Source organism: Strongylocentrotus purpuratus, unplaced genomic scaffold (assembly GCF_000002235.5).
Source record: "Strongylocentrotus purpuratus isolate Spur 01 unplaced genomic scaffold, Spur_5.0 spur5_scaffold_16, whole genome shotgun sequence".
Classification (NCBI taxonomy): domain Eukaryota; kingdom Metazoa; phylum Echinodermata; class Echinoidea; order Camarodonta; family Strongylocentrotidae; genus Strongylocentrotus; species Strongylocentrotus purpuratus.
This window is the reverse complement of record NW_022145601.1, coordinates 14,200,378-14,214,312: the sequence shown is the minus strand read 5'-3', so window position 1 is coordinate 14,214,312 and position 13,935 is coordinate 14,200,378. Positions and strand designations below refer to the sequence as shown.

At 38.6% G+C, this 13,935-nt stretch overlaps 1 protein-coding gene across 1 annotated transcript; it reads left to right on the top strand.

Annotated features, from left to right (window-relative positions):
* The first annotated feature begins 5,319 nt into the window (after positions 1-5,319).
* Positions 5,320-12,703, top strand: LOC115924520 (tubulin beta-4B chain-like). The gene is made up of 3 exons (XM_030986853.1): positions 5,320-5,521; positions 9,654-9,989; positions 10,460-12,703. Exons 1-3 carry the CDS (start codon positions 5,465-5,467, stop codon positions 11,402-11,404), a joined length of 1,338 nt encoding a protein of 445 aa, XP_030842713.1. The 5' UTR covers positions 5,320-5,464; the 3' UTR covers positions 11,405-12,703.
* Positions 12,704-13,935: the final 1,232 nt, after the last annotated feature.

The following is a 13,935-nucleotide window of genomic DNA, read 5'->3' as shown; positions in this document are numbered from 1 at the left end:
TATGTTTTAATATTTTAAGATGCAATTTTCCCCAGCTTAGTTTCGGTTCTCATACTCAAAGGATAACATATACATGTACATGTAGTATAAGTGAACACTGCACTGTTATAGTTATAACTCAAGTGCTCTTCGGAATTAAGATTAAAAGATGACTCTCAATTTGATAGACAGGATCAATAAAACACTTTTTTTTTACACACTTAATTGATGTAAAGGCCGGTACCTGCTCGTGGTTGAATACTCTTCACTATTACTAGTACCTGCTAGGATATGAACTATTGTGAAATGGCAATCCTAAACCGTATGATTAAGCATTACAACGTGTGTCAAGTAATAATGAATTTTGATACATGAACTCATCAAGGAAATATGATACGTGTAGTTCGAAGAGTAAGAGGACGCATTACATATGCATAACAATATTAAACGGCGTGTCAAGTGTATGAGACAGTCAGACAGCTAACACGATTATACAGTATACAGTATACATCCTTAACGCCGGTCATTTTTTTTTATTATTATGATTTTTTAGCAGGTGTTTCTGCATTTATTGATAAATCAAATATAAAACATTCAAATAACAATAATAATATATAATATAATTGATTTACATAACGAGTGACAACTTAAATACTCCCACATAATAATGCATAATTGAAAGCTTGAAACTATGGAGGTAAGTAAAAATAATCAAGATAAATGCAGAGGCCAACTATCATAAGCAAGAATGCTTGAGTCGATAGCAGCCGATAGCAGCAGTCATGTAGTACTTCTTGGAGAAAGAGACATATTATATTGGCTTATATTGATAAATATTAGATTAGGTTATTTTGAAAATGACATTACTGGTGAGGGTCCTGCTAATGCCCCTCCCTTTTCGGACGTACCGGGGCTACAGAATGAGCGTTCATTGTGATATGAATAAGGGTTAGGAACTATTATTGTTTATTATTATGAACATATATTATATGGTAATGGAAGTGCCAATTTGCTTTCCATAAGCAATGGCATGTATATGTGAAAATACCATACTTAGACATTCATATTATTAGACTTAGAGAGTTTATGACCAGAAGTATAATCGTGAAGATATTTCATAAACAAACATGCACAAATGACTGACTTCATATATCGCATGACTTGTATAGACCTTGGGACCCGTTTCACAAAGCCCTTTTTCAGTGACAAATGACCAATATCAGTGACAAATCTGATGATAACCAATCAGAAGTAAGGATTTCAGTATCTTTTAACAATAACTGTCATTTGTCACTGATGACACGTTTTGTGAAACGCCCCCCCAGAACAGGACCAGAAACACCAAGACGGGGACGGACCTTGAGTAATAAAATAGATTTCTACTTCATTAATATGTATTTAAGCCTACGATAATAATATTTAAAAAAGGGCTTCTTGTTCACGGTATATCCAAGACAGGGAACGCTATATTAATGAAACTCGTGAAATTATATGATATTAGCCTCATTTAGTGGCGTAGTTATATACCAAGATTTGGGGCATGTATTGCCAATTAATTTGCCCAAAATTGAAGGGGAAAAGAAAAGAGGGATGAGAGAGAGAGAGAAAGATAAGGAGAGAGAGAGAGAGAGAGAGGCTGGACAAGAAAACGATACATGTATAAATTTGTAATGGACAATTACAATGGATAAATAAAATGCACGATACACACCGACTATAGGCTGTGATGATGTCTAGTCTGCAAGCACAAACCCTGGTCAGTCGTAAAAGTGAGTCTGCACTATAAGACTACCATAGGCCATGTACTGTAGCTGCTCCTGAACAAGTAGGTAGCTGGGCTAGACTTCTCTCAAGGCACAATGATTTTTTGATAAAGTGTCAAATTAGGGTCTGTGCTTGCAGAGTATGCAGACTAGATGATGTCAGCCTCCTAATAATTATTGGATCTGCCATGGATACCGTAACCGTACCACACCAAACCAGGTTTCTGATTATTGGATCTGGTGTAATTACAAACACATACTAACAAACCATAATTTAGGCCTAATAACTATTGGATCTGCCAAGGATACAAACAGAATAACAAACCATGATGCCAGCCTCATAATCATTGCATCTACTATTGGAAATTTGAAGGACACAACACAATAACGGGACCATAATTAGCAGGTGGGTTTTACGCAACCCTTGGTTACAGTATCTGTTTACCAGACCCAATATGAAAGCTTCTTTTGTAGATGGCAATGACCCTGACCTATCTAAATTTGCAAAGGGTGATTAAATGAGAAGATTGAATTCATATTGATTATAAGGGATCATCTAAAAATAGGGGAAATGAGACTTGAAGCATAGGAAAAAATGATTGGAGACAAGGGATCCCCTTGGAAGGTGCCCTTTGTAAACACTGAACTGTTATGAATTCCACTGATCAGTCGAACAAAATCTTCATGATATAATCAACAACTGGCTGTACTGGAGTTTTTTATTGGGAGTACTACGTAAGACTGAGGATAATAAGATCATGGGAAACTAAGCCAAAAGCATCTTCAATATCAAACCAGGTAAAATATCCTCTATCCAGTTGCTATAACTGTTATTCAAAATTACAAACTGAATATATTTTGTTTATTATTAAACCCATTAAAGTTGAGCTGTTTAGAAGAACTCCTTTCAGAAGTTCAGGAGAAGGGTGTTACCCCACACACCTGGATATTTTTGCAAGACTGCTCACTATAAAACTACAGCTACAGTGATGAAACAGTCGCAATATTTGCTCTAATACATATCACACATAGTCAACTTTTAATCATTTTTGTCTAAAATGCTCAGACATTCAGGAACACGAATTACAGAAGTGTAATTTTATTGTCTTGCGCAAAGAATGTGTATTCAAGACCAAAGGATCCCAATATGGCATCCGTCCATTTAGGCTTTAACAATTTGAATCCACAAGATATGTTATAGTTTTGTGATATTATAACTGGCTAGAATAATTTTTGTCATAAATGTCAATCGCAAAGTTTAACATGTAAGATACTCTCTGACAAATAAGTTTGCAACTCTTATCCGAATTGCGACAAAACATGGAAAACTTGCTGTGCACTGAGGGGACCTGTAGTTTTAAATAAGGTCAAGAGTCACTTGCAAATTTCGAATGTCATATCGGGGCCCCTTCCTATAAAGAGTTACGATAGATCCAACTCAATCGTGAGCCCTCCAATCAATCGCAAGTTTGCAGATTCCTGTCTCTAATAAACATAGTTGCAATTCAGGCGCGGATCCAGGATTTCTTAGGGGAGGGGGCCCAACTTTTTTTTTTTGCTCCCGAAAATTTGAAAATCGCGCCGGCCGAAAAGTCGCTCAGTGGGGGGGGGGACAGAGCACAATTTTTTTTTTTTTTTTTTTTTTTGCTCCCGAAAATTTGAAAAACGCGCCGGCCAAAAATTCGCTCAGTGGGGGGGGGGGGGGGGGGGGGGGGGGGGGGGGGGCCCAACCCCCAAAAAAGGTAAAAATCACGTGATTTTACATGATTTTTTTCTCAAGGGGGGGGCCCAACCCCCGGCCCCCCCTGGATCCGCCACTGTTGCAATTGATATCAGCTCTTTATAAGAGGGGTCCACAGGCATGTCCTTAAACTGAAAATTCATAAAGGTTGTGACATGATCCGTTAAAAAATACATGTACCTGTATAGTATTCCCTTAAAATCCTCAGAAGCAATATTTGCTGATGCCCTCCCAATTACTATTCATGGGATTTTAAATCTTTATATAATTTTGGAAGACGAGTAATATGCTGTAATTGATTACTCAATTATATAATATTAGGCATCTATTTCGCTTTCTAAAACGATTCGGTACAGGAGTTTGGAGTTGAATAATGATAAATATTTAATGTGAAACCTACATGTAATTACATTTCTTTCTCTCTAGTTGGAGGTTTAAATAATTTTAAGGATGATAGAGATTTTTTATCATTCATTCGACTGATATGGACACCTAAATTTGTATAAGCATTTCTTGAAGTTTTATTTTTAAAGCTCCAGGAAGCTGAAGGTACATCAGTAGCGTTATCTCTAACTGATTATGTTCTGGATTAATAACATTAGCTTGGTGATTTTACAAGCACATTCAGGCAGCAGTAAAACAAATGACTGGTATATTAAGTGGTTATTAGATATATTGTATAATGTTGATAACTGGTATATGTTAAAATTCCAAAAATTTTACCACTACATGTAATATGCAACAATACAGTGTAAGAAGATTTGTTTTAAGCTTGTAGCTTAATTATATTCGACCGGAAACATCGCATCGAACCATATTTTTGTGCAAAATTATGATAATAAGGCTTTCACATCAGCAGGGAGGAGATAGTTGGCCAATCAAAACACGTTTATTTATATTCAAAGAAAATCAATGAATAGGATATATATCATTATTAATGATAATAATAATACATTTATAGAGCGCAGAAACTATCCAACATTAAGTATATATTCTTCTGCGCTACAAGATTATATTGATACTTTTGATTTGTTTGAAACGAATTTGTATCTTAGAAAGCTTTATTTCATCATTTAACTCTCGGGTATTCAATAAACAACACTACCTTTTATTACGCTTCCCTCTCCTCGGGCAGATGTAGAGGTAGGCGGGCACACCTACAGGAAGGTGATGTTTTGAACACTTTAAACACGTATAATCCAAAGAAAATCAATGAAAAGAAGTTGAATAATTTATTAGTGAAACTCATTTGTATCTTATGAAGCTTCATTTCGTCCTCTATCTATCGGATGTTTGATATACTACACTAGTTGTATGCCTTATTACACTTCCCTTTTCTCAGGCACATTTAGAGGTAGGCAGGCACTCCTGCAGTGAGGTGGTTTGACCGGCGACCGAGCTGATCACGTGCTCTTTGGAGTACACACATGACAATAAGAATCTCCAAAGTTGTATAAATACGTTATTAAGATTTAAAAACTCATTAAATATGCTTAACCCTTAAATACTACTGCCGCATAAACACATACACCTGTATAATTATAAGGGTGTGAGTTTGCACCTGATTTATATGCGCCACTGTTCTGCAGGTGCCACCTTTTAGCATGGGCACAATCTGCTTGTAGTCTTCTTACTCGCGCGAGGTACAAGATACGTTAATATTCAAGAATCTGACATGACGTCATTAATATGCATATTCAAGACCTCCTTCTAGATGTGCCTTCTAGAGGCTATACCATTGTAGAAGATCCCTAATAGTAATTTGCATGTGGCTTGTGATCTTGTGACCGTACCGATGGGGGCGCAAAAGAAACGTTGTCAAAAATAACCGATGCCTCTGTAATAATAGGGCGTATGCCTTTCTCCATCTCCTGCCGACAAATCACTGCAGTGGATACATGCACAATTTCATTGGAGAAATTAAAGTCTTTTTCAAATTCGGAGGGTAACTATTTGAATTTGTAACTTAAACAGTTCAACCATGCGTGAAATTGTGCACATACAAGCGGGCCAATGCGGTAATCAGATCGGAGCAAAGGTAAGATGAATTTCTTTGTCTTTTCTAAATTTGATCATTTTCCCCCCTTTTTGTCTTTTCTAAATTTGGTCCTTTTTTCCCTTTTTTCCAATTCTACCGTGGCGGTTGATTGGGTCATAAAGCTCCGAATATGGTAAACATGACCTGTATCCTCCTAAAATCCGTTTCTCAACTGTATATACACATGAGGTGTAAACCGTTTTCTATTCATTTCTAGCTTTCTCGGCCATGAGTTCGTAGCATCTGCATCATCGGTCATCTCAGTACAATACTGTCTTGATTCTTGAACAGTAACTGTTGAATTCAAACTCCAGAGCTTTTCTCTCGCATGAGGATATTTCATCTCTTCTTCATTTCGCACTCATGATCCGATGCTTTAAATGGATTTGCATATTTTAATTATGCCTATTGTATGTTCCTTTGTGGATTGTTGATATTATGGAGTTTAACATATTGACTATATAGAACGTCGTAAATCCTCATAATTAAATAAGAGGGTTATGCATGTAATTCAACCAAATTAGTTTAGAGCCTGAACTCAAATATTACAATCAGATATGAAAACTCTGGAATATTGAATGGGGATCAATTAATTTATAAACCTACCGCTAATATGACCTACTACATAATTATGATGTAGGCCTGTATAGGCAATGTATGGAAGAGTAGCCAAGGGTTGCTCCCAATCGAAGGTGTACATTGTACCTCCAAAATGTTCCTCGTGCATCATTACTCATGCAAGCATAACATATCACTGCATGTGCATCACTGCTCGGCCTCCCGTGGCGCCATTGTATAGTTTACATAATACTGCCAACTTTGATTGATTATAAAAGTTTAACATTTTAATTGGGAGCACATCTAAGGAAAAGGTAAATTTAATTAGTAGATTCATAATTGCACCATGGCATATATACTGCTCTATCTGCAACATAATGACCGGGATAATATATATCTGTATATATAAGCGCTTAGATACATCTTACGCGCTATATAAAAGCGAAATATTACTGTTATAATTACGCACTGAAATTGACGACCACACTGGGACATGCCCATGCACAGACAGGGACATGGTTTACAGTCATATTTCACTAAACAGTTAGACCGCTGCCGCTTTTAAATAAATTGATACACCAGCCACGAATCGCACATCTAATATCTGACTCATTTATGAGTATGATGTATAAATGACAAAAGCTCCACGTCACTATCTTCAGTCTGCTCGTGTCTGTATTAAACTCTCATCGCGAGCGTGTGATCTCAAATATGTGCATTTTAAATGAAGCGGGAACGTTCATTACATTACCAGTGTAGTGAGTTATGCGGTGAGTCACTATGCACCTTTGACTGGTAGACTGTATAAGGCCACGCGCCACATGTGTGTCAGCATAAGGGGTTCGCGTGACTCATTGATCGTGCGATCGAGCTACGCATGCGCCTAGTCAGTGCAATATTGAACGTAGGTCTATGGGTTACATGACACATACTCTTGCGACATAAATTTCCATTAACTCCACATGAGGCACATGTATGTAGAAAACCATATTGCAAGAACACCAAAGCTACCCATTAAAGCCCCACCCCCTCCAAAGCCATCATAACACTAATCCTTATCTTTAAGCTCGTCGCACACTGTACGACCTGACAACGATCCGATTTTTGAAAAAAAATTCCATTATAGCATTTATCAATATATAAACATTCAATTATCGACCGAGGATTTGAATAATCATATAAAAAGCTAAATGTCAAGGGATTTTGAGCTTCCGCAGAGTTGAAAAAGCTAAATAGGCTCATAATTGTTCGGTGATGTCAGACCGATTGTCTACGATTTGAAACCGATTCGGCATTTAAAAAAATTCTGACTAGAGAAGTTAAATGCACTAAATACCAGTTGTTAGTATTTTTCATCATCATTCAGAACGTCAATCAGGAAAATGATGTTTGTTTAGATTTTAGTATCTAATATAATTGTCATTTTTTTTCGAAAATCGGGTCGTATTGTGTGAGCTGGGAATAACGCTAACTCTAATTTTAAAAAAATATAGAAAAAGAACAAATTTAATTATAGCTTTATTATAGCCTTTAAAGAAATCAATATAGCTGGGCTCATCAGCATTTCAATTTGTATTGGGCAGGCCAACCTTTATTGCATTATTCTGATGGCAATATCAATATTATTATATTCGGCCCCTCATGCATTTGTAATTATAATAGTTCAGCGTGCTTCTACGGTAATGCACTTGGTTCATAATGAGTGAGTCATCGATATGTGTTCATTAACCCATTCCCTCCTGGAACCTGGTGGTCCCTGTATCAAACCTATGAGAATAAGAGAGTTCAGTAGTAAACGGGTTAATAAACCATGGTCCATGATTAAACTGTAATAGATCCTGAAGGCAACTGCTCTTCCAAGCCGAGGAGCTAATCGCAGACAACACCCACTAGCCAGAGCGGGCAATTTCTTGTCATACTTGAGAGGGAGGGAGTGGGGGGGGGGGGGGGGGGTGGCGCGGTAACCAAACGGGAGAACCTTTCTAAATGTGCATGAACTTGAGACGATTGTTTCAGGTTGGTTGTTTTGTTCGACATTTTCAACAAATTGTGGACGATGCTTTAATACACCTAGTTATATAACGAATGGGAAGCTATCGGCCTACTCATTAAATAAATATAGATAGTTTACGTTTCTGAAAAAAAACAAAGAAATCTGCGCTCCCAGTAACCCTCTAACGAGAAACATAACTTAATCCCAAAAGACCTACACCCCCCCCCCCGCCCACTCCAAGAACGGACGGACCCCATGCGTGTTACCAAAATGTCCGGTAAAAGGGTACTTTTCGTGCGACTAAGTCCGGCCCGAGAATTGTAAAAAAAAGGGGCGTATTAACTTTTCACCCGGAGATTTCTTTAAAAAGGGGGTGTTTTTTCTTTTTTTCTCTCATCTTTTTGGACTCCTGAGAAATTATTCCGAATTTAGGGGGTACATTGATCATTTTTCATGATTTAGGGGGGTCTCCAAGGCAGGAAAAGCCCGCGAAAGGGGTGTTCGGAAATGTTGGCAGTCCTCAGATAGGGGGTGCTTTCAAAAAGAGGGAACAAGCATATGCGTACCCTAAATAACACTGAGTGGGGGGGGGGGGGGGCGGGCCTACATTACTTAATTATAAGGCAGTCTCTTTCTGTTTCACAATAATACCAGATTTGTGAAGATAAACCTTGCGATCATCGAAATACTACAACGCTAAGCCTCGAATATCAAAATGAATTGTACCTTTGTTAAAGTTTGCCGTGATAAATAATCCCCTACCCACTACATACTTTTAAAATACAAGGCACAGCACGAAAAGATGGACCATAAGCCTACATTTCGCGAGGCGGCACCTCATCATATCATTTAAAGAGAAGGTTGAGTTGAAGGGGTGAAAAATAATTTGTGAGCGTTATCATTGTTACTGTGCAAGTGTGGAAGAATATCATATAACAAATGTTTCTTGAAGAGCATGGCTCTTCAAATGCCTTAATATTCTAAATATGGCATGTAACAGCATAACAATAGAACAATACATTATTCCTGTGTACAGGGCTTGTAACTGTACCAATACTGTGCCAAATTTCTTATCTTATACTTATATACCAGAGGATCAACCTTTTCTGATCGGTTGCAATCACATGACTAGAACTCAAATTTATCTTTAAAATTGTTATTAGCCCATGTCGAAGTAACTAATTTTTTTTTAAAGCGTATATTGTAATGATTAATACAACAAATTAGCTTTGATAGCTGTGAAGAAGAAAGCTTTGCAAAGCGGTATTTTCAAAGCAATGATATCAGTTGCAAATTTATTTAAATGAAATGATTTTCGAGTTGAATTGGGTGTGCAGTTTTTCACACCTCTCTCTGAAGCACACACAAACACACATGCACTAGACAGACGCACGCCCCCAAAAGATTCCTAATTATCCCCTATCATCTACCGACATAAACCGAAGATATTTAGACATTTTGTCATTAAAACAGGCCAGAATGATGAAAAAAGATTAGGTCTATAACTGATAAGTTGATCGGCCCATACCTAAACAACTCTTGATTTTTATGCACTAATTTACTCACTCATTCTCTTCATAGTTTTGGGAGGTGATCTCCGACGAACACGGCATCGACCCGACCGGTACCTACCATGGCGACTCTGATCTCCAGCTCGAGCGTATCAACGTCTACTACAATGAGGCTACCGGCGCCAAGTACGTTCCACGAGCCGTGCTCGTCGATCTCGAGCCAGGCACCATGGACTCGGTCCGTTCCGGTCCCTTTGGTCAGATCTTTAGACCAGACAACTTCGTCTTTGGCCAGAGCGGAGCAGGGAACAACTGGGCCAAGGGACACTACACAGAAGGCGCTGAACTCGTAGATTCTGTGCTCGATGTTGTCAGAAAAGAAGCAGAGAGCTGTGACTGTCTTCAGGTAAGTAGCTACATGATAACATGTTTTACTCTTCTTTTACATTATCATGACAACCAGATAATTTTATAGTATTTTTAGTTCCTAGAAAAATAGGTCGAGTTTTGTCTGTTTGTCCATTTTCCCAATTGATTTGACACTAGCTGTTTAGCTAGTGAAGTGTTACGCTTAACAAAATCATTACAGTGTGATTAGAAATGGCTAGCAGGAGACTATAAATATAATAAGACTATAAATAATCGCAAAGGCAGACCCATAATGGGGATGGTAATTAAGAAACCACGAAAACAAATATGGGATATCATTAATACATGACTATTTAAATATTAAGGGTGGTGTTGGGGTGGGCAGATTTTCCATGATGAGCAGGAAATTGTATGTGAAAAGCAGCAAAAGATGCGCATTTCCTCTCGTGCTTCTTTGTTTATTGGTTGAGACCCATAACCAACTTCAATATTCATTTTTTCTTTCAGGGATTCCAGCTTACACACTCACTTGGTGGAGGCACTGGTTCCGGCATGGGAACCCTTCTGATCAGCAAGATCCGTGAGGAATACCCTGACCGCATCATGAACACATTCAGTGTGGTCCCATCTCCTAAGGTATCAGATACTGTTGTCGAACCATACAATGCTACACTATCCGTCCACCAGCTAGTCGAGAACACTGATGAGACATTCTGCATCGACAACGAAGCCCTGTACGACATCTGCTTCCGTACCCTGAAGCTCACCACACCCACCTATGGTGACTTGAATCATCTTGTGTCGGCAACCATGAGCGGTGTCACAACCTGCCTCAGGTTCCCTGGACAGTTGAACGCAGATCTGCGTAAACTAGCGGTCAACATGGTTCCCTTCCCCCGTCTCCATTTCTTCATGCCTGGTTTTGCACCTCTGACAAGCCGTGGCAGCCAGGAATACCGTTCCGTCACCGTACCCGAGCTAACACAGCAGATGTTCGACGCCAAGAACATGATGGCAGCCTGTGATCCTCGTCACGGTCGCTACCTCACCGTTGCCGCAATCTTCCGTGGCCGCATGTCCATGAAGGAGGTTGACGAACAGATGCTCAATGTCCAGAACAAGAACAGCAGCTACTTCGTCGAATGGATCCCAAATAATGTCAAGACTGCTGTCTGTGACATCCCTCCCCGAGGTCTTAAAATGGCAGCCACCTTCATCGGCAACAGCACCGCCATCCAGGAACTCTTCAAGCGCATATCGGAGCAGTTTACTGCTATGTTCAGACGAAAGGCCTTCCTCCATTGGTACACTGGTGAGGGCATGGACGAGATGGAGTTCACTGAGGCTGAGAGCAACATGAATGACTTGGTGTCTGAGTACCAGCAGTACCAAGACGCCACCGCCGAAGAGGAGGGCGAGTTCGAAGAGGAGGCAGAGGAGGAGGAAGCATGAGCACAAGGAGATGATTAATGTTTTAATCCTAAAGCTGGATATTGAGGATATAATATAACTCTTTGTGTAAACTATGTAATCAAATAAAAGTACTAGAATAAATGACTTTCTGCGCTTTTAAACAGCCCTTATCTTTTAACATCATCAATGAAAGCATATGCATTTGCGTGAATCTTTAATATTAATCCAACAACTATAATGTCATCTGCGCTTGTAAACAATTCTACATGTGAATGTTTTTGTTGTAACCAAGTATTGGATATCGATTTTTTTTCTTCTCTGTTTTGTCATGTTTGCCACAACAACACCGTTGATAGCATTTATGAAATAAACAGTATCCCTTTTTGAATGCCGAAGCGTGCGATTTTAACTGTAAGGTAATCGGAAAATCAAGAAAAATACAAATCGAAATCCCTGTATTGGATGCACAAAATTTAGTACTGTATGTACGGCATTGTTTTCCAAAGACTGTTTCTCACAGAAGCAGGTAGATTCACAATTATTCAGTCCAATTTCTCTTTAAAAATATTTTCAAACTATTACCCTCTTAAGACTGGCAATGTACAGTTCACACAATACATGAAGCAGTTATAAGTTTGACAGTACTTAACTATTTATTACATGTAATGCGGTAGCATGCGATTGATGTGAGATTTATTTCATATTTAGTCACGCTCCCCGGATATTGGATTTTGTAAAATAGTTTATATGATTCTGAAATATGATTTTTGTACCTTAAAGTGCTTTATTTTTTTGAACTGCCAATTATCACCGACGACATTCTTGAGATCTATCGAAGTATAAGTGGATGATGTAATCATTTGTTGTACATCATGATTATAATTATGCTTGGAGCATGAGATAGGGTTTTAATATTTACTTTCCCTCTCAAATATTATGTGCAATAAATTTTGTTTTTCTTTGTATTAAGGGGAGGTCCATGCGGAAATCAGTATGCCATTTTCATTGAAATGTAAATTGATATTGTGATAATGCCCCCACAAACGCAAAATTACAACAATATTCTGAGTATCTCATTCCAACACCCCCATGCACTTTATTTTCACACTTATAAAATATTGATAAAATATTTGCATATTGCATGTGACTCTGCCGCTGAATAAGCCTCAAACGGGTTTATTAGGCTCGTCTTATCAATACATGATATTACAAATGATGACCATAATGAACATAATTTTGCTACTTTTGATATTTTGCAATTACAGTCCGTGTTGTTCCTGTCGATCAAATTTTGTGTAACGTGTGCAAATAAAAGCGGCGAGGCTTAAAACAAATCAATGTATCTGTATTATTCTGATGATATTTTCTGTCATGACAACGGATCGTCTGTCCGCTCTTATTGCTAAGTCAAATGTGAATCAACACGGGGAAATGGTTTATTGTTAATTCGCAGGAGCTGTTCTAGAAGCATGTATACGATATACAGTATATTGTTCATATATTGTACAGTTTATATATATATTTATTTATTTATTTATATATAAATGGATATATATGTATGGGGGGGGGGGGCTTTAGGAGCCTTGAATTAATTTTCACTGTGCCTCGCTTACATTGGGGGAGGGGGGGAGAGTGGGCAGGGCTTGAGAACTATAGAACCCTAAATAGTAAATTCACATCCTAAGTTCGTTGGTCATGTTGGTTGAAAGTTACAGCGGAATGAGCGTCCATGCACATTTTGCATTTTCGGTTTCGTTCATGTTATGTCATGTGTTTCATTCATGTATTGATAACTATATGACTTAGGTATAATAATCGAGTCGAAACAATTATTAGTGCCATATGTCAAAGACATGTAAATGGGAAAAGGAAGAAAAAAAAATAAGAGATGTAAGTAGAAGGTGAGAGATTGAGAGAGAGAGGATGGAGAAATGGAGAGAGATGTCGAAATAAAATGGGGAAAGGTAGATAGATAGAGAGAGAGAGAGAGAGAGAGGATATAGAAATGGAGAGAGGTGGCGAAATAAAGTGGGGAAAGGTAGATAGAGAGAGAGAGAGAGAGATAGAGAAAGAGAGTAGGGATAGAGAAATGGAGAGAGTTGGCGAAAAGGGAGGTAAGGTACAAAGAGAGAGAGAGAGAGAGAGAGAGAGAGCGAGAGCGCGAAAGATTAGGCATAGGCGAATGGAGAGAGGCGGTGAAAGGGGAGGAAAAGAAGTAGAGAGAGAGAGAGAGAGAGAGAAAGAGAGAGAGAGAGAGAGAGAGAGAGAGAAGGGAGAGAGAAATGGAGAGAGGTGGTGAAAAGGGAGGAAAAGAATATATATATATAGAGAGAGAGAGAGAGAGAGAGAGAGAGAAAGAGAGAGAGAGAGAGAGAGAGAGAGAGAGAGAAGGGATATAGTGACAGAAGGACAGAATCGGGGGCTAGGATACTGATACATTTATTGTTCACCCTCACATACACGCATGCACACACACACACATACACACACATACGCACACGCATACTTGTATGAACACCCAAACACACACACAAACACACGCACACACCTACACGCACACGCATACACGC

What these genes read in the sequence shown, in the direction of transcription:
- LOC115924520 (XM_030986853.1), top strand. Translation starts at nt 5,465, where the DNA reads ATGCGTGAAATTGTGCACATACAAGCGGGCCAATGCGGTAATCAGATC. An exon ending in GTAATCAGATCGGAGCAAAG is followed by an intron (nt 5,522 to 9,653) that starts GTAAGATGAATT and finishes TTCTCTTCATAG; the next exon opens with TTTTGGGAGGTGATCTCCGA. An exon ending in AGAGCTGTGACTGTCTTCAG is followed by an intron (nt 9,990 to 10,459) that starts GTAAGTAGCTAC and finishes TTTTTCTTTCAG; the next exon opens with GGATTCCAGCTTACACACTC.